At 37.0% G+C, this 20,228-nt stretch overlaps 1 protein-coding gene and 2 long non-coding RNA genes across 3 annotated transcripts; 2 read left to right on the forward strand and 1 right to left on the reverse strand.

The window, feature by feature from the left end:
- The first annotated feature begins 1,148 nt into the window (after positions 1 to 1,148).
- LOC124400299 lies at positions 1,149 to 2,250 on the forward strand. The gene is made up of 2 exons (XR_006928352.1): positions 1,149 to 1,796; positions 2,023 to 2,250. It is a non-coding gene; the product is annotated as an uncharacterized LOC124400299 (long non-coding RNA).
- Positions 1,875 to 5,589, reverse strand: LOC124400300. Its single transcript, XR_006928353.1, has 2 exons — positions 5,453 to 5,589; positions 1,875 to 2,180 (listed from the first exon to the last, which is right to left on the reverse strand). It is a non-coding gene; the product is annotated as an uncharacterized LOC124400300 (long non-coding RNA).
- dalrd3 (DALR anticodon binding domain containing 3) lies at positions 5,537 to 15,903 on the forward strand. The gene is made up of 13 exons (XM_046872019.1): positions 5,537 to 5,920; positions 6,996 to 7,300; positions 7,412 to 7,707; positions 8,312 to 8,370; positions 8,610 to 8,711; positions 10,206 to 10,270; positions 13,066 to 13,124; positions 13,335 to 13,417; positions 13,583 to 13,709; positions 14,067 to 14,125; positions 14,228 to 14,344; positions 14,492 to 14,560; positions 14,803 to 15,903. The coding sequence occupies exons 1-13, from the start codon at positions 5,684 to 5,686 to the stop codon at positions 14,920 to 14,922; spliced, it is 1,698 nt and encodes a 565-aa protein (XP_046727975.1). The 5' UTR covers positions 5,537 to 5,683; the 3' UTR covers positions 14,923 to 15,903.
- Positions 15,904 to 20,228: the final 4,325 nt, after the last annotated feature.

A 20,228-nucleotide genomic window follows, 5' to 3' on the forward strand; every position in this document is an offset into this window, starting at 1 on the left:
ATCAACTGTTAAATGATTATCTTTGTTAAACAGCCATCCGTTTTTATCCTATATTATAAGGTTTAGATCATATTAAGCATCCACTATAACAAAAATAATAAAATAATAATAATGTATTTGGTTCAGCACATTGATTTCAAATTGTGATTTATATTAAGTTGCACAAAATTAATGTTAGAGAACATTAATAAACACCTTCTGACCCCTACATGCAACTACAGTCCAACTAAAATGTGCCTTTCTTTTCTTTCCTTTTTTAAATTATTTGTATACATCCTGGTTCGGTAGATGAATAAGTATGTAAATGTCATGTTAGGATGAAACTAGATTTTGAGTTAGATGAATTTTCATTACTTATTATCAGCTCTTAGGTCCCTCGACAAAAATGAAACCTGCAAATTTTTAATATAAAACATAAACTGCAGTTAGAGTGTGAAAAAAAAAAAAACTGCAAGCATGAACATTTAACCACTAAGAAGCTTTTGTAACATGTTTTTTCTACTAAGGACAAGCTTTCTCTACACAGTAGCTCATGGAACATTAAAAGGACGAAAGTTGATTCGAAAAAGCATAATGTCTGAGATGTATTAAGGACATAAAGGACATAATAGATAGAAAAAGAAAGACGGACAGAGGAAGACAAGGATGGTGGGAGTGTCTGTGGGCAGCCCAGTGAAGAAGTGAAAGTGAAAATGTTTCTCAGATTTCTGAAGAGGAAGTGAACACTTATAAATACTCACACATATTCACATGAACAGACAGAACTGAGCAGCACGGGCAAGAGGGAGAAGTGAGAATGGCCAGGACGGATAAGACTTGGCAGTCCTTCAAGGTAACTGTCTTAACTTTATCAAATTTTTCTATGCTCCATACTTGTTTAGCTTGTCCCTCCTGCCACCTATTTTCTTTTCTTTTTCTTTTTTTTTGGTTGAGTTACTCTTGTAGTTTCTCTTGTATTTGCCAGTACGAGTATTTCCCTTTTGTTTCTTTACACTTGTATGCATCACTATTGAATTTCACAAGCTTCTGCTTTTATTTGCTTCCCTACAGGAACACAGAGAAAGTCGCTTAAAGGAAAAGTAAGAAAAATTCACCCAAAAGCTAAACTATTAAATACCAAATGCTGTTTCATTCATGCTATCTGTCAGTTTGTATCTTCTTGTCATATGATTTGCAAAGTGAAAGTGCAGGAAGTGTATGTACAGCAACAAACAATTTTTTATATTTATATTCAGTGAGTAAAGCTGCAGCTCGTCAGTACCTTATCATGCATTCCTTCTTATTTTGTCTTTCATCAGTCAGTCTTGTCAACAGTCAACCTTTACTTGAGAAACTACTGCCCTTACTATATCGGTGTGTTTTTGGTCGTGAAACAGGTTTTTCAGGCCTCCTAACTTTAGATGAAGGAAGATAAATAGACAGGATTGGCTTCATCCATGGAGACACTGACGCCAACAACGATAAAACAGTCTAAAGAATGTATGAGCCTTGATCAGATTTGCGAATATGCACGACTTATGTGTGTTTCGAGGCCTATGTGCGTTCGAAGATACCATAATGTGTACTGAAGATTTTTTAGAATTTGGTGACATCTCTGTGGTAATTTCCAGATTTCCGAATGTTTCATGACAACTGGAACTTCGTGAACCTCAGCGGCCGGGTGGGTAACGGAACCCATAATGCAGCTGATTTGTTCATTGCCAGCTGAATGTGGATTCCGTTTCTCACCTTTCCTGCAATACACTGACATTTCTACAACCTCTATTCGACATCCTGTGTGTTTGAAAGTAGCTGAGGTGAGAAACTAGTTTAAAATGGTTTTAAACAAACCAACAATACATGTTCTGTGAGCATAAACAGTATTTTGTTTGATATAGATTAAAATAAACTTTTAATGCACTAATATCGTAAATAATTGTCTTTTTTTAGTTGTTTCATACTAAACAGGATACAGGACTCTTATAATTAGTGAAACTGTATCGATGTTGCTGCAGAATGACACGTTTTCTCCCGGATTGCCAGATATATTAACCGCCACCGGGAACTTCGTGTCAGCCAGCAGTGAAATCCAGATCAGCCTTCTTTTTCTTCTTCTTCTTCTTTCGGCTTCTCCCATGAGGGGTCGAAACCAGCCTAATTATCAAAATCCATTTCTGCATGTCTTTCAACTGAAGTCGAATCTGAAAAGAAAAACATATATATCTGAATAATTACGTGCGTTTGTTTTTTTAATAAATAATGTAGAACCAAGCTAATCTCCCTTTGTCTTTTTGCCACACACACATTCAGAAGTGGGAAGTAAATACAATGTGAAATTACATAAATCGAGTTTTTACTATCACATTTTTACATTTGAATTTATTACATTTGCATACCAACAATACACCACTGACATCAGTACATAAATCTATAATCATATATTTGTAAAGGTATAGTTGGCTTAATAGCAACAGTCAAGGATTCAGATTTAATGACTTAGAAAATCTAAATGTAAGAGACCTAATTTCTTTCATGTGGAATCTAAAATCTGCTGTTATGTACACTGCATATTTCTCAAAGCAGTTTTGGTAGTAACATCTGGCTATTAGAACTGCATATGTATAATCAGAGTTAGTATCATGCTAGCTAACATTCGAGAGATTAGCGATAAATATTTAGCTAATGTTGGTCTCTGATTGGAGGCATGTGTAAATGTAAATGTATATATTTTAACTTTTAACACTTTTTTTGCACTTGTCCTTCAAGCACATACAGACTATATTGACAAAATAATTTGTTGATATCTGACCATAACAATTGCATGTGCTGTTTAAACATCCCATTCCACATTTAGTCCCCAGTTGCTGTTAGCATAACCCTTATTCTTTTGGGAAGACGTTCCACTGCATTTTTACGCGTGCTTGTGGATATTTGTGCTCATTTAGCCACAAGGTGAAAATTAAAGTCAGGCGATGATGTATTGTGAGGAGGCCTGGGGTGCAGTCAGTGTTACAATTCATCCCATAATGGTTGAGGTCAGAGCTTTATAGCAGGCCACTGAAGGTCTTCTACTCCTACCCATGTAACGCATATCTTGATAAAACTGGCTTTGTGTACAGGGGAACAGGTTTGGTTCTCCTAGTTCAATTAAGGGTAAATTCAATGCTAAATCATCCAAAGACCACCTATACAATTGTGTCTCCATCTTTGTGGTAAAAAAAAAATTGGGGAATAAACACATATAGCTAGAAAAGTCAGGTGTTCCAATACTTTTGTTCATATAGTGTAGCAAACCATCTTTAAGCTAACCTTTAACTATATTAGTAGGTTTTCTAACGGGAATTGCCATAATGGGGTCTGTAATGCATCCCACCAGGAACTAATGGTTTAAAATGGTTCCAAAGAGGCCCCTTATTCTTCATATATAATTGTTCAGCATGTTAAATACCACAGAAGTATATTAGGTCCATTAAATTGCCATTAAAGCAGTGTTTACTAACTACGCTTAGCATACACTTAGCATAGACCACTGGACTCCTGGAGGACCTTTGAACCATTTTTTTTAAATTAACAACCCTGGTGTCTTGCTAAACGTGCAGGGTTGTTTACTTTGTGGATATAGCACCATGTAGCCAGACATAAAAAACACTTAAAAACCAAAGTAAAGTCAACATGAACAAGCTTATGCCTGTAGTAAGTGCCATGTTCTGCTGAGGATATAAGCTACTATAATTTAACTCCATTATATGAGTGAGTGAGGAGCATTATAAATTTTACCTCATATTATATGGCTAAAATCTGTTAAATGGTAACTGCAGGCCTACTCGTCGTTTAGCTTAAACATTAGACAGTAAGAGTTCAAAAGTTAAGTGTAAAACTGCCAGGAGACAATCTAAAGTATTGGCATATAATATTTCTTAACTACATCAAAAGCATTTAAAAAACTGAAAAAACATTTAGCTTTATACAAATTCACATTTTAGAGCTCAACTAGCTTTCTTTGTTTTTTTGTTCTTGGTTGTTCTTTATTTGTGGCTAAATCCCAAATGGCAGTCTTAGACTCACAGTGTCCTACATAGGGAGTAGAATAATTATTTCATTATGGAGGTAAATACACTATTTGGATTTAACACACCACTCATCAAGTCATTGCCTGAACAGTAAGATATTTGCTATATAGCTTATTACTCACACTTAAACTTACTGTACAATTCATTATAAAACATCAAATGTTTTGATTGAACAATTTCTTGGCTAACAATATATTTAAATCAAAACAATGCCAGTAGCTCTCTTGGCAGTACTGAATCAGTATGGAAATGTGCGCATGTGCATGTGGTGCCTTTGGAGGGACCAGCATCCCATCTTCCCAGCATTCCTGGAATAGACTCCAGATTAACCATTATGTTTAGGATAGAACAGGTGCTGAGGATTAATGAGTAATGATGACCATTCCTTTGAAGGAACAGACTTATTACAGTGCATTATCTCCAAATATAAAAAACTCTAAATACAAAAAACTAAGAAATAGTGTTTATTTACCAATATTATTACCTGTTATTTGAGTAAAATTTTAGCTACTAAAAGGGTAAATTATAAGGAAAGCCAACACAAAGTTTATCAAAGATCTAATGAGGAAAATGGATTATATGTGCTTTATCTTTTTTGCTAACCAAATCATTTTTAAAGTGATCAGGCACATTCAAACGTAATTTTTATTTTATTTTTTAGTCCTCATGAGGCCTGTAAACCTGATGGCATACTTATCATTTTTGTAACAGTTGTGTTACAGGGTTGTTGCTATCCCAATGTCCACCATCTTCCTTTTGCAGCTAGGCTTGGGACCATGGCGGATGATGATGATGATGATTATTATTATTTTTATTATTATACAATAAAAAATACTACTACTACTAATACAAATTTTATAACATGGGCCTTTAACTGGGGGTCTGCGACCCCTAGGTGGTCCGCGGCGGTACTGCAGGGGGTCCGCTAATTAATGTTGAATCACAAATACTTTTTTGTTAAAAAAAAAAATCATGGATAAAATATTGATTTTTTTTAACTATATTACATTAAAGTTCTATTTAACTTAAAGCTGATGTTCATGTGAATTTATAATTGTCTGATAATAGAAGGAAAATGTATGAAACTGCAAATCTATTCAAATAAAAGACAACTGTGAACAACTGAATAAATTGTGATTTTAATTGCAAAATTAACGTTTGTTATGATGCAGAAATTTTGATAGATTTATATGAAAATATACAGACAATGCAGAGTGTACAATGTAATTGTCTTAACATCTCATAACTAGCATAATATTTATTGATTTCTATTAATATCATTTGCTATGTTTGACACATTTTGTATCAGGGTGTCCCTGCCCCATGTCTCTATCGCACATGGAGTCCTTGGGCTGAAAAACGTTGAAGACCGCTGGTTTATAGCATTTAAAAAAAAGCCTCACCAGAATCCTGCCACACTTAACATGGCGTCTTTCCAGTGCGTGTATGTTTCAGAGAAATGTGCCGTACTGAAACATTTTCCCAAAACTCCAAAGTTCCGGTTTGAGTGAATTGCTGGTGATCGATGTTAGGAAAGGAAAGCGCGTGGGTGTCCATGAAAAGGCCTCATAGATTCTAATTACTAACAGCAAGGTTTCAGTTGATTGGTTATGTTTACGTTGTGAACGAGGTGAATGATGGAGACTGCGGAAACGGCGCCGTTCCGGATCGGCTCCACTGTACGGGCGCTGCGATGTGCTCTGCAGCGGGAAATCGGACACGAAGCCGAGTCCGAACGAGCCGAGAACCGGGAGAAGAGAAGCACCGAGCGCGACAAGCTCTGGTTTAAAGAGAGCAGCGCCAAAAACCTGAGAAACAGAGACTTCCTGGCGCCCAACACAGTGCTGACGACGCTTTACTCGTACGGACAGGTGAGACATGTGTTCCTGCTGCCATGCTGTTTAGGTGGTTTACTGATACACTGACTGACAGCGGTTGACATTGTTGTTATTGATTGAAACATTTGAACCCTGAGGCGGCAGATGCTTTTATTTCTCCTCTTAGTGTCCTCAAATAATCAGGACAAAACCTCCAAATCATACTGTGCTTCAATAATCACACTATATTTACCTTCACTTAATACACCTTTATTTTTTACAGATTTTTTGTGAATATCGTCCATTTACAAACATGTCTCATAAATGACTAGGATACACGTCACAACTCAGCAGTAAAATATCTGTTTTATGCTGAGAAATGTAAAAAGTCAGCTTCAGTCCCCGCCCACTTTCAATATGACATCATAAAGTATTGCATCACTGAAAACTTTTCAGTTTGATTTACATACAGTGGTGTGAAAAAGTGTTTGCCCCTTCCTGATTTCTTGGTTTTTTTTTTTGCATGTTTGTCACACTTTAATGTTTCAGATCATTAAACTAATTTAAAAATTACAAAACGATAACACACGTGAACACAACATGCAGTTTTTAAATGAAAGGTTTTTTTTATGGAGGGAAAACAAAATCCAAAACTACATGGCCCTGTAGTGAACCTGAAATGAACCTGAAATTTTTTATTATTACATGTTTAAGAAACAAACGCTTTACACTTCGTCCGTGTAAAACTGCTCTATTTTTAAAAGCGCTACACAAATAAAAATAGCTTGAATTAAAATGTATTTTTGTTTGCATTTGTGAATACAGAATAAAGCATGTTATCATAATTTTCATTTATTTATAGTACATTTATAGTACATAGTCTAGTATAGTAGTATTTACCTTGATAACAGTTACCTTTGGAATCTTCTGAGAACCTCTCCAATTAGTACCAGGCATAGATGGTGGTGCATACTTGGCAGCACTGATAGCCAATCAGATTGCAGCTTTAAAGATTATGAAGATTGTAGCTAGAAGGCTGTACAAATGACACAATGAAATATTCTGTGATTTTGAGCCTGCTGGTAGCACATGCTTAGGATATTTATAGTGCTGGTGTGTCTGTGTGCAGGTTCCTCAGGCCGTTATAAGACGCGTCCTCTCTCTCCGTGGAAGCGGCGTGTTACCACTCGCAGGGTGTGATGTCACGGCCGAGGGGCTGTGTGTAACCGTGGACCGGTGCACATCATTCCGAGGTGTTCTGTGTGGGATGAACGCGTACCTGAGACCTGCCACTCAAAGACAGGGGTGTGTTCTGATCAACTGTCCTGCACTGCATGCCAAACAAGCTCCGCCCACTCCAGACAGTCTGACACTGGTGCAGCTTCGTACCGTCCTCATCGCTGATCATCTCGGGGCTGTGCTCCTGAGACAAGGGTGAGGGTGTGAGAATAAGACATACTACAACAGAGTAAAGCTATGTAATATGCCCCTTGTGTGATATATATAAAAATATATAAATAAATAAAATCTTTTTTTTTTTTTTAGTTACTCTGTGTCCTTCTGTCCTGCCCTTCCTGAAGAGAGTGACATCATCAGCTTTCTCCGAATCTTGGGTATCAATTGGCCGGCAGCGTCTGTGAGCTGGACCAGTGAAGAGGGAGAGGAAAAGATGAGGAGCGCCCTGGAGAGCTGTTCCTACAGAGAGACAGATGGAGAGAGAGGGAAGAGGGCGAGTAAGGGAGAGTATGGAGGGATGACAGAGGAGGTCAGAATAAACCTAAAGCGAGTGATGGAGGATGTAGAGCTGCAGGGTTATGACCCCACTCTTGGCACATGCACAGGTGAGGAATAGTGTGTCTGTGTGTGTGTGTGTGTGTGTGTGTGTGTGTGTGTGTGTGTGTTTGTGGCAAAATGCTGAACTTCCAAGCTTATTGCTGAAATTTGATTCACAATTCACACAGATGTCATTATTGAGAACAGATGTTTACCTTGAAATAACTCATACATATTATATTAAAGTATTATGGATAAATTGATAATTAAGAATGTAAATACACACACACACATCAGTTACTGTATATCTGCGTTGTGACATTCTACATGATTTAAGCGCCTACTACACAAATAAAAATTTAATTGAAAATACAATTACTCCTATTCACACACCAAAAAAATGTGTGTATATATATATATATATATATATATATATATATATATATATATATATATATATATATATATAAATATCAATCATCCCAGAAGATTGGAGGGAATTATAAGAGCAAATTATGTTTTGAATACGATGCTCAAAAAGCAGATACCATACTTATGACCAGGTTTCTGCAAACCTTTGGCAATATAGTGTACATTATTCATGCACAATAAATTTTTTCTCGTATGCATATTTGTAATTGGTATATTAAATCTTCTTCTTCTCATCTACAGTGCAGCGAGAGGCATTGTGTCATCTGGCTCAGCTGGACAGGGCAATAGAACAGTTTCCTGTGAGTCCCACATTCCATCACATACCTATATTTATTCATACAGTAACAAAAGATATAGTGTTAGTCTACTCAAACACCTGCACTGGATCACATTTCTTTTTGACACATATAAGCAATTTTTTCACTTATTTACTATAAGCAGCAGAATGCTACCCGGGTGACTTTTTGTATTTATATTAATAATAATAATGGTGGATCAGTGTATATGCATAATGTCTAGAACCCTGTCCTTTCTGCAGGCATCCACGGTTTCAGTGCTACACGTGACTTCCTGTCAGGATGAGTTCCGCCAACAGCAGATCGCCATGCTTTGGAGAGCCACCGGTGTTGCAGCGACGCAGGTTTTTAACCCACTTGCAGTCACATAAAAAAAATAAAATAAATAAAAAATGGAATGATGTTACCCTTTTTAACTCAATCACAAATTGTGCATAATTTTTTTAATTCTGGGTAATTTTTATATAGTTTAGTATATAATATAGTTTCAATATTAGTTACACTGAATTGGCTATGTTTATTTTCTTATATTTCATAAAAACCTTCACTTTGAGGCCTTTTACTATGTGGCAAAATCACTCTTTGCTTCAAAGGCATCTTTTTTAAGATAACTTCAGGCTGACCAAGCACTTCTTTAATAGCCCCTTATCTAACATGACTTTTGAGGAGCATCGGCAGCAATAAATAAGTAAATATAAATAATTCACATAAACTACTACTACTACTTTCTTTTGGCTTCTCCTGTTAGGGGTCGCCACAGCGGATCATTCGCATGTTTGATTTAAATATATTCACATAAACTACCTGGACAAAGTTAATGGAACACCTGATTTTTCCAGCCATGCGTTTTTTCCCCCCCAAGATTTTTACCACAAATGTTGGATGCACTTTAGGTTGCTAAAAATTGGGAAAAAGCCTGGAAACTTTCCATGGGAATTAACAGGAATATATATATTTACTGTGAATAAAATGGGAATTTACACAATTGCAGGTTAGCCAATATCAGTGAACTCAAATGTATTTGGAAAAAAAACAAATCTTGGTTAAAACAACCAGACTCATACCCTGCACAATTATCAATCACATGCACACAGCACACTTACTGCAGATCTATTGAGTCCAAACCCTCCTACATGCACTGTGCATTCCACCATAACATAACAAAGATCATTTCTTATCATTCTTATGATTCTTTAAATCTGTATTAGTTTGCATGCATGTCAGCTTAACACCAAACAGAATGTTCATATTTGTTTGTATATGATACAGTTTATATACATTTACACAAATTTCTAATTAATTCCCATAAATTCTTGGTAAGTTTCCAACTTGCGATATTTCCCAGATTAAGTTCCCACAGAACGTTTCTGAAAATTTCCCTGAATTTTTTTCCCCTTTGAAACCCTCAAAGCTGTGGTAGCATTAAATTTTCTCTTTACTGGGAGACTCAAACCTGTTTAACAATTGTGCACAAATACAGCTTAAGGAAGGTTTGGTTTACACGGGTTGGAGTGGAAGATCTTGAGCTTTGACTTCAACCCTGCTGAACACCTCTGAGATGAATTGGCGCACTTACTGCACTCGAGGCCTCCTCACCCAACATCAGCATCTGAATGAGCACAAATGTGAACAAGCACACTCAAAATCAAATGGAGTAACTTTCCAGAAGAGTGGATCATATATATTTATACAGCAGATTGGGTCTAAATGTGAGATGGGATGTTCAAAAAGCCACTGTCAGGTGTCCCCAAACCTTTGTCCATATAGTGTTTTTTGGCCAATTTTGTATTTATCTCTGTCTGTCTGTCTGTCTGTCTGTCTGTCTTTCTTTCTGTCAGAGGCTTGTAGTGTGTGGTCTAGTAAAGACTCCAGGCACTCAGATGAGCGCAGCTCAATACCTGCAGTAAGTTATGTATTTCTGCATATATACAACATTTTTATATACATTTTTAATCTTTTTAATAGTGAGTCAGCCACTTGCACTGCATCGCCAGTTCATCCAGGGTTCCCGCAGGGTCTAAAAAAAAAGTCTAAAATCTAAACATCATAATTTTAGACCTGTTTTGGGTCTTAAATAATATTAAACAGGTATTAATTTTATAATGTACATGTAACACTACCTGTTATGCTCAGTGAAATGTTTTTGTGGTGTTGTAGTTCTTTCTTTTGCTAGTCTTAATATAATTCCTGTCTTACAACTACAAATGAGACCAGCATGCAACAGAGCCAATCAGCTTTCTGTTATTGGCACGAATCTCTTTTGGATTGCACCAACAGATTTTATTTTTCAGCTATAGGGAAGTGTAAATTGAGCGATACTTGGCTTAAAAAAAATTATTAGGGCTCAATTAAGGCCAGTTGGTAACAATGTATTTGTGTGTATGTGTGTTTAATGGTGTGATATGGATCTTAAATTTCATTCTTAATGGTCTTAAAAAGTCATACATTTCAATCGGTAAAACCTGCAGAAATTCTGTTATCACGAAAACCTATAGGTAGACTACAATTACTGTCTACCTGAAGGACACAAACTACTTTCATCGCCAACTGTCCATGTTGACCATTAGTGAGTGAGTGTAGGTGCAGGTTGGTGTGCATATCTCACACATCAGACTCGTGACACTACCTGTATCTATTGAGTACTCCACATACCCTTATCTTTATATCTTTTTAGAATCAAACCGAAAGTGTGTGCGTTCAAAACCAAAAGTCTTTGGCATTGAATTAGGTATGAATCTTACCACCATGTGCCAGAAACGGTGGGGGAAAACCCCAAAGGTAGAAATACCAGCAAGGTAAGCATAGCCTGTAAATTCTGGCTCTGCCAGTTCCTCAACCTCAGCTTGTGAAGTGATGTGGTCTCAAATTGAGCTGTTTATTTTTATTTGTAAGCCTGCCTATGATATTTTCTCAAGTAATATAAACAACTGTATGGGTAGTTACTGCAAAATTCTGGTTATCTATCTACCCATCCATTCATCCAAAAGGGTTTCTTTAAGATTTTATAGAGATTTGTCAACAGCTCATTTGTGAAATCAGTCACGGACGTTGGATCAGAAAGTCTGGCTCGCAGTCGATGTTTTCAGTCATTCTAAATGTGTTAAATGGGGTTGAGGCCAGGGCTCTGTGCACACAAACTTGTCAAGCCATGAGTTTGGGGACCTCGCTTTTGTGATTTTCCTGGCATGTGCTAAACCCAGATTTGGAATCACTTACATCAGGCTCCCAGGTGGCAAAGCATAATGCATCACTCCAGAAAACACATTTCCACTGCTCCAGAGTCCAGTGGTAGCAAGTTTTTTTTTTTTTTTTAACCACTCATGCTAATGCTTAGAATTGCATATAGTGATTGTTCATAGGCAGTTTCGTTTAAATAACATGGCTTACTACCTCATGGCTCAGCTGTATGTCTGAGTGCTGGGTTTAAAGTACCTGAGCTCTTTAATATGACTTAATTTACTGTTTTACTGCCACTGATAATTGCATATCTAACTGCTTGATATCATGCACATGGGTGTGGCTGAAACACCTGGACTTATAATTAGGAGGGATGTCCATACTTTTGGCCATATATATACAGTGCTAAAATAACTGAAATATCACATGTACACATGTATTCAGACTCCTTGAACAACACATGAAGGTGCCTCCTATTTCTCCTGATCGTTGCTGTGATTTATCTACACCTTGACTGGACTCTGCCTGTGGAAATGTTAATTGTCAGGCATGATTTACAAAGGCACACACCTCTCTATAGAAGGCCTCACAGGTGACAATGAATATCAGAACAAAAACCCAGCCATGAGGTTAAAGGAACTGCCTGAAGAGCTCTGAGACAGGAATGTTGCAAGGCACAGATAAAGGCTACATAAAAATGACTATTGCACTGAAGAATCCCAAGAGCACAATGGTCTCAATAATTTACAAACGGAAGACGTTTGGCACAACCACAACTCTTCCAGAAGTTGGTGGTCTGGCTAAACTGATCAAGTGGAGAGAAGGGATTTTAAACGAGAGGTGACCAAGAACCCAATACTCACTGAGCTTTAGAGATCCACTGGAGATGGGACAAAGTTTTAGAGAGGACAACCATCACTGCATCCCTCCATCGATCTGGGTTGTATGGCAGAGTGTCTAGACATTTACATTTACATTTACATTTGCGGCATTTAGCAGACGCCCTTATCCAGAGCGACGTACAAACGTGCTTTAAATCTCTAGTAGTGAATAAATCTACACTGGTATGCAAGAATACAAACTCAATATAAATATAACTCGAATTCTACAAACTTGGAAAGTGCTAATTTGGAAGGCTTTCCTCAGTGCACAACCCATTGAAGTCCACTTGGAGTTTGCCAACAGGTGTCTGAGATTCCTTCAGGTGCCTGCTGGCAAACTCCAAGCAGGCTTTCACTGGGTTTGAACTGCGAAGAGGCTTTCATCAAGCTTCAAGGTGTAGAAACATCTCAGCAACGATCACGAGAATTGGGAGGCACCTGAGCAAATTTTTCAAGTGTTGTTGCAAAGAAGCTGAATACTTATTTTAGGGTTTTTTTTATTAAAAAAAAAAAATACATTTATAGAATTCAGTTTTCAATTCGTTATCAGGTACCGAATGTAGATAAATAAATAAAAAATCAATTTCAATGATTGTAGTATCAATCAATTTGTGTTTGCCTGCATTCAAATTTCCTTCAGATTAAGAAGAGCTCAGATGAAGGAAGCTTCAGAAATTAAATATGGAGAGCAAGTGGAAGGTAAGTGCAAGTGTATGTATGTGTGTGTTTGTGTGTCTGTCATTTAAAATACTGACAAACACCTATCATGAGTTACTCTGTGACCTAACTCACAAATAGGTGTAATGGTACACGTACACTTTCTGCAAAGACACAAAGTGAGTTGTGGGAGCATTGTGCATTAGTGCAACATGTGTGTGAGAGTGACAGTTTATTCTGGTGACCTTGTAGGACAGACTTGGGATGACATCATCAGAGTGATGACTTGTGCCACAGTGCGGTTTGAGCTGCTATCCACAGCACACACGAGCCCAGTGAGTGTGTGTTTGAGCACATATGCATGTCCGCATGCAGTAGAATATTCCAGTAACTCAGTATTACATGGTCTATAAGTATGTAAGTGTGAGCATTTGTTTGTTGTATGTTTCTATTTAAGGTCATTGTAGCAGATGACTGAATGAACGCTTTTGTCTTAACAGGTGACTCTCGATGTCCAGCGTGAAGTGGGCGTGTCCACAAAGGGTCCTAGGGGAGGAGTCTTTGTTATGTATAACTGTGCGAGACTACACACACTGTTCAGCAGCTATGAAAAAGGGGTAGAGCAAGGTGATGTACACAGAGGAATTGAAATCATTCAATGTGCATTTGTTTTCGAATGCATTTATTTAAAAAAGTATATATGCAGAGAGATTTTTTTTATTTATTTTTTGCAGGGTACTGTTTTTCTATAGTCACATTTTTCTGTTGCTAAATCTTAAATTGTTCATAAATTCCATTGCATAATGATTACACCCTATAGTGAGCACATACTTGTGCTGAATAAAAAAAAAATTGTCAATTATATGCAGCAAGCTCAAATCATTTTCTTATTCCTATGTTTCTCATAAGAATACACAGTGCAACGCTGCCTCTAGTGATCGTTTTTCCCTCCAGCTTTTCAGTATTAACTCTTCTGTTCTGCAGGCGTCTACCCCGAAATCCCTGCAGGTTTCGAGTTGGATTTTTCCTCTTTAAAAGAAGAGGTAATTCAGCATGCCACTGGTTTTATACACAATTCCAAATAGATCATTTTAGGACTCATTACATCCTGGCAGGCTTTACAGTAAAGGTTTTCTCTCCACTAGGGGGAATGGCTTCTTCTTTTCAATTACCTCATTCCATTCTCTGAGCTTCTGGACCAATCAGGACAGGTGCTGGAGCTGGAAGGGGCGGGAGCAAGAGTTAATTTAAGAACAGAGCAGGTTTGTTTTTGCTGATGTCTGCGTATAATATTTTGTATTCTATTTACTTATATATAATTTGTAAGTTTTTAGATAGAAATGTTAAGTCGGTACTGAATATCCATTAACTGTCAGGATTGTTCTGATTTTTCTGTTTTTTTTGTGCAGGTCTGCAGATTCCTGGTGTCTCTCAGTAAAGACTTTAGTTCATATTATAACAGAGTGCATGTACTTGGGGTAAGATGTGTGTGTGTTTGTCTTTTAGTCTGTGTTGGCAGCATGGAAACATTAATGTAATTTAAAGAGTTTACAAGGAGTTCAGTGACATTAACCCTCCTACTCTTTCTTGCGTCACCCTTTTTCTCTCTTTATTTTCTCATCACTTCTTACGCACTCCACGCCACTTTCCATCTGCTTTGTCTTTAATTTTTTTATGATCTCATCTGTTTCTGCCCCTGTCCTTTTGTCCCACTACGTAGGAACCGTTACCTCATCTTTTCAATCAGATGTTTTGCCGCTTGTTACTGCTGAAGGCTTTGAGGGAACTTTACCACAGCGCCTTGGATTCTCTAAACCTGCCGCCGATTCCACAGCTATAGCTCCTGACTCCTCCAATATGCTGAAAGGAACAATCCATATTACATTGAATAGAAACGGACCTGAGATGAATAAACGCTAACTAGAATTTTTTTTTTTACATTCGCTACAAATCTTTCATCATCACCATAAAACACACCAAGAAGTATTAAACAATTACACTCATTAATTACTATAATATTTGAGCTGGTACTGAAAAAATGGAGGTTCTATCAGAAATTTTGTCCAGAATTCACCTAACATCCACAACACATGATTTTATGCTGTGATAAATATTGCATCAGGACTAAATTTTGTCATTGTTACGTATTTCTTTTATACTATGGCGCATTTCGTGCTTGTTTTACTCGTTCACTCGTTCTCATTTGTATAGTAACAGTTCATTCACAGGGACTTGTGTAGCGGACGTTCTACCGACTTTAAGTGTAACAATAAACAAATTCCTAAATCTCTTGTATATGGTGCAGTTTTCTGTATATAGAATTGTATTTATTATTTATGGAAGGAGTCTCCAATGTCAGTGCTTTGTAGCAGTCAGTAAGTTTTTTCCGCAACAAGATAATCTTCAGGACTGAGAGCTTTATGCTTTGTGGTTTCTCAGTAACATGACAAGTTGCATCTTTTTGCTCCTAATTACTTCTTGATGGAGAAGAAAAAGACAGCTGATGGAATGCACTTTCACATTCTTTCAGATGTTCTTTTTCAAAGCGTTCATTTCATTTCAGATGTGCTGCTGCTCTTTCATAGCTCCTGGCACCGTTTTCTACTTCTTGGTGATTGGTCTTGTCAGTTGTATTGTGTATGTGATCTAAACTCACACACACTGTTCAACTGTTTCGGTTGTTCATTACAGAATCGGGGTTCGATATTGCTTTGTATTCATCCTTTATTAACTGATTTTATATAATGAGTTGGTTAACATTAATGAAGCTTCAGCATTAATAAACCATGTAACAGCAACGATTGTATGTCTGTCAACTTTACACTCGTTTATTTGTTTATTCATTCCACAACTAAAAATCAAATCCACATATTCAGTAAATTTAGCAAAATGTAAATTATAGAATGTTCCTAAATGTATATAATTTCCTGATGTAAATATTGAAGCTTGCTTTTCACACTTTTTTTTTTTTATTAATACCCACAAACATCTTATTTCAGGTCAGTTTAAGTTTTATTTCACTCACTGATTTGAATACACTATAGGGACAAAGGTAGAAATTTTAACTTATAAACTTTCCTTTCAACTACCATTTCCTTCCCATTTATGTAGTGATATCAAATCAACACGGCTGCTCATGCTGTGAAAATTTCCCTTCTGTACTTGTAAATACACTGAACAGTCATAACATTATGACCATATATACCATAAATTATGAATAACACTGATTATCTCTTGCCTCACTGTTTTCCACCCCATGTAGGAACAGCTAAATTATCAAACATTTGGCACACATTTCAAAGGGTGATGAATAAAAAGTTCAATAATATTTAATTGCATGACTTTTTTTTTCTTTACCTCATCACTCCTTGCATTCTTGTACACAGACCCCTCAACTAGAGTTGCCATATTAACTACACTTAGCATTGGCAAGGAATTTTTGGCAATTTTTGGCAAAGCGTGTGGGATTGATGGTCAAGTGTTCACAAACCTTTAGAAATTGTGTATGTGTAAGTAATAAACAATGTACCTGTATGTACAAAGAATTTGTCCTGATTTGTCGTGGACAATAATTATCTGCAGCAACAAATCCAATAACCAAGTTCAGAATAGAGGGTTGTGGTGTTAAAGAAGAAATTTACATTCAGCAGAAATAAAACCTGGCAGTTCCATGACGTACCCAAAAACACAGTCTTGAAATACCCTCTTCAGCTATATGTGTAACACCCGTATTCCTTATTATTTTCCAAAAAAGTAGCATGTAATTCATGTATGCCTGATTTATGACCCTCAACTCTTGGCTATCTGGGGTTTTTCTTTTTTAAACACATTTATCACTCTTGACAAAACATGCCTCAAGAACAAAATATGTTGTGCTCATTACTGCTTCGAGTGTGCTGATTCTAATCACCCATTAAGCGCTTCTTTGAATATACTGACTTGGCTGTGGACCAGAAAAACAATGTATTTCATGCATGAGAGAAACACATGATAATGAAAAGAATAAAAGCCCCATAGCTTATGAGACAGAAGTTGGTGTACAAAAAAAGATTGTTCCTATATGAACTGAGGAACAGTTGGTGTATGTAATTGGTTTCTTTCTACACCATAGTGATAATATTGGTCAAATCCAAGTTCTTATTGTACCTGTACATTTATCTTAATTGGCTTTAATTAGATTTAAGATATTGTCATCTTTTTGTTACAGGCACTTAAACAAAGTGCGAATGTAGACACTGCATAAAGATTGTGTTATTAGTGTGTTAGAGTTGTGTGTATACTATTGATTAGGCAGACACTGATGGTGATTTGTCACTACTGATCTATAGATATGAATTATTGGATATGTTTCAGGCTTCACCCACAGTAGAAGGTTTTGTTTCATTGCTCGGTAGTCCATAGTCTGTTTAAAAACTAGTAATAGAAGAAGAACTGGTCTGTTACATTTTTGCTGAATGTGGTTTGTATTATTGTATTTATCTCAAAAAAAAAAAAAAAAAAAAGTTTGAAAGTATGTTCGAGCTAGCTGGAAGCTGTTTGTGACTCTGCATGATAAAAACAGACTGTAAATAAGACTCGGAAATAAGTTGAGATTAGCAGATTTGTGCTGGAGAAAGAGTCTCACAGGATGTGCAGGTGGACAGAGAGATGAGGGTCTTATTTAGTGCCCCTTATCTTCATAGACACTGAGTTGCTCAGGTGGCCGTAATAAAGAGAACACACCCTGGCATGCAGAACTGGCAACTTTCTCTGCGTGTGTGTGTGTGTGTGTGTGTGTGTTTGTGTGTGTGTGTGTGCACGCATATTGATTTCATGCCAGTTTGTATTGGCAATGTTCCACACCTCCATTGCTCATTCTGGTCAGGTGGCAAGATTTTTTCTTCATTCCTCAAGTGTTACTAGAAGAGAAACAGCTATTATGTACTGTACATGAAGGGTATCATGCAGTGCAATCAAGCATGCATACATACAGTTCAAATGAAATATTACTTTCGTTTCTTCAAGTATGAGCTAGTTTAGCAGCCTAGTCGATTTTTTCAGATATTTTACTCCAGTTGCTGCCGGTGTAGTATCTGAAAATATTATTAATTACAATGAAAGTATTTGTATAATAATAATGTCATTAATATTAGCAGTCTACTACAATGGTTTAGGACCACAGGTTGCATGGACATTTTAGCGCCTATCACTGCAAAACTCAACAATAGTGGAATTGTAATAAATTTGGAGCAAAAGGGGGCCGACACAATATTAGGCAGGTGGTCATAATGTTAGGCCTGATCGGTGTATACATTTGTGTTTAGGGAATGTTATAGTAATCTTGTAGTTCAATCATGGCTAATCTTTGTGGCAAATCAATGCTACTGCATTGTAGAGCTATGTTGCATTATGGAATTTGAAGTGTAACTTTGGAGTTTTTGTCTCCATTACTGCACTGGAGTTGTAGTTCTCATTCAAAATGTTGAGTGAGGAAAGCAAGTAATAATTATTACTTATGCTTGATGTCTTTGCATGACTTTAACCGCACTGGTAATGGTCCCTGTGACGTTAATGAATGTCAAATAAATAAGAAAAATACATCTCCAGTTTACTAATTTTCACCAGATTCACTTAATATTTTACATACACAAGTATTTCAATATACAGACATTTCCTGTTTCAAAAAAGACTTTTCCTTTATTCATTTGCAATTTGCAAGTGCAGATATCTTGAAGAACCAAAATCCTTTCAGCTTCTGTGGTATTTTGTAATGTATTAGAAATTTGAAACTATATTAAATATAAGGCACCATTAAAAATAATCATAAAATATTTTTAGTAGAAAATGTTTAATGTTGTGCAATATCTCATCTTGAACACCAGAGCGCAATCTTTACCTCTCCCTCTCTCTCTCTCTCTCTCTCTCTCTCTCTCTCTTTTTCTCTCTCTCTCTTTTTGTCTGCTTTGGGGACTGTTAACCTGTCAATCATTCCCAGAAGGCCTTTCTTTGCACCGAGACAAAAGAAAAGCAAGCGAGAGAGAGAAATCAAGTGTAGCATGAAAGTGGGGGAAGAGAGAGAGAGAGAGAGAGAGAGAGAGAGAGAGAGAGAGAGAATGAATACACGCTGTAATCGCTACAAGCAAAACTGACATCTTTTGAAAAGTGAAGAGGAATGGATGGAGAGAAATGAATAGGGTCAGAGGATGCCCAGGAGAATGATCTCAGTCTTTGTGGTTGCCAGCGAAGGGTAGACATGCAGAAGCAGGGTTGTAGGGGGAAGTGTTAACCGTACTGATGTGGTTTTAAGTGCTGTGGACAGCACTGACAGCGTGAGAGGTGGACGGAGGAAGGGGCTAAGGGGGAGGTGGAGAAAGGCGGGGCAAATGCATGTAATGGCAACATGATGATGGTGTGTGTGGTTTACAAGGAAAGCTATTTTTCACTGCTATGGTGGCTCACAGAACCATTCAATGATACGATATATGAGAAATATGTCTCTGTGTGTGTGTGTGTGTGTGTGTGTGTGTGTGTGTGTGTGTGTGTGCGCACTGTGTTTTACCGTTCACTGGAGAAGCCGATTATAAATTGGAATGCTTTCATGTGGAGTGCTTTTAAAGGTTGACTGTGAGCCGTGTGTGGGTTGCCTCGTAACTGAGAAAAAATAAACTGAGCCATTAGGTCTTTAATTTCCAAATGGTTGTTTTGTGACAATTTATTGTCACAGACCATGGAAGACCCTGCACGCGGACCCCAGCTTTCAAGCAAGCTGGGATAAGCGAAGTAAGAACTTTACGTGTATGTGACCAATAAAGGTCATTCTATTCCATGCTATTCTATTCTATTCTATTCTATTCTATTCTATTCTATTGTGAATCATTTACTCTGGAATAGTTTTTTGTTCCCTCCCATACATTTGTTTTGACTTTATCCTAGTCAGGATGCCATGTGTTCACGAGGCATGAAGTGGAAATCCATTGTGGATGGGATGCTAGTTGACCGAAATTAAGAATAGTCAGTATATTTATCAGCATATTTTTGGATTTGGAAGGAAACCGGAGAACCCTGAGAAAACTGCTGGTGCTGCTTTATAACTTTTATAACATTTAAATAACACTCTATTAAACAAGTGTATATACTGTATGATAAATAAGACAGAGTACATGTGTG

Source organism: Silurus meridionalis, chromosome 17, assembly GCF_014805685.1.
Source record: "Silurus meridionalis isolate SWU-2019-XX chromosome 17, ASM1480568v1, whole genome shotgun sequence".
NCBI classification, from domain to species: domain Eukaryota; kingdom Metazoa; phylum Chordata; class Actinopteri; order Siluriformes; family Siluridae; genus Silurus; species Silurus meridionalis.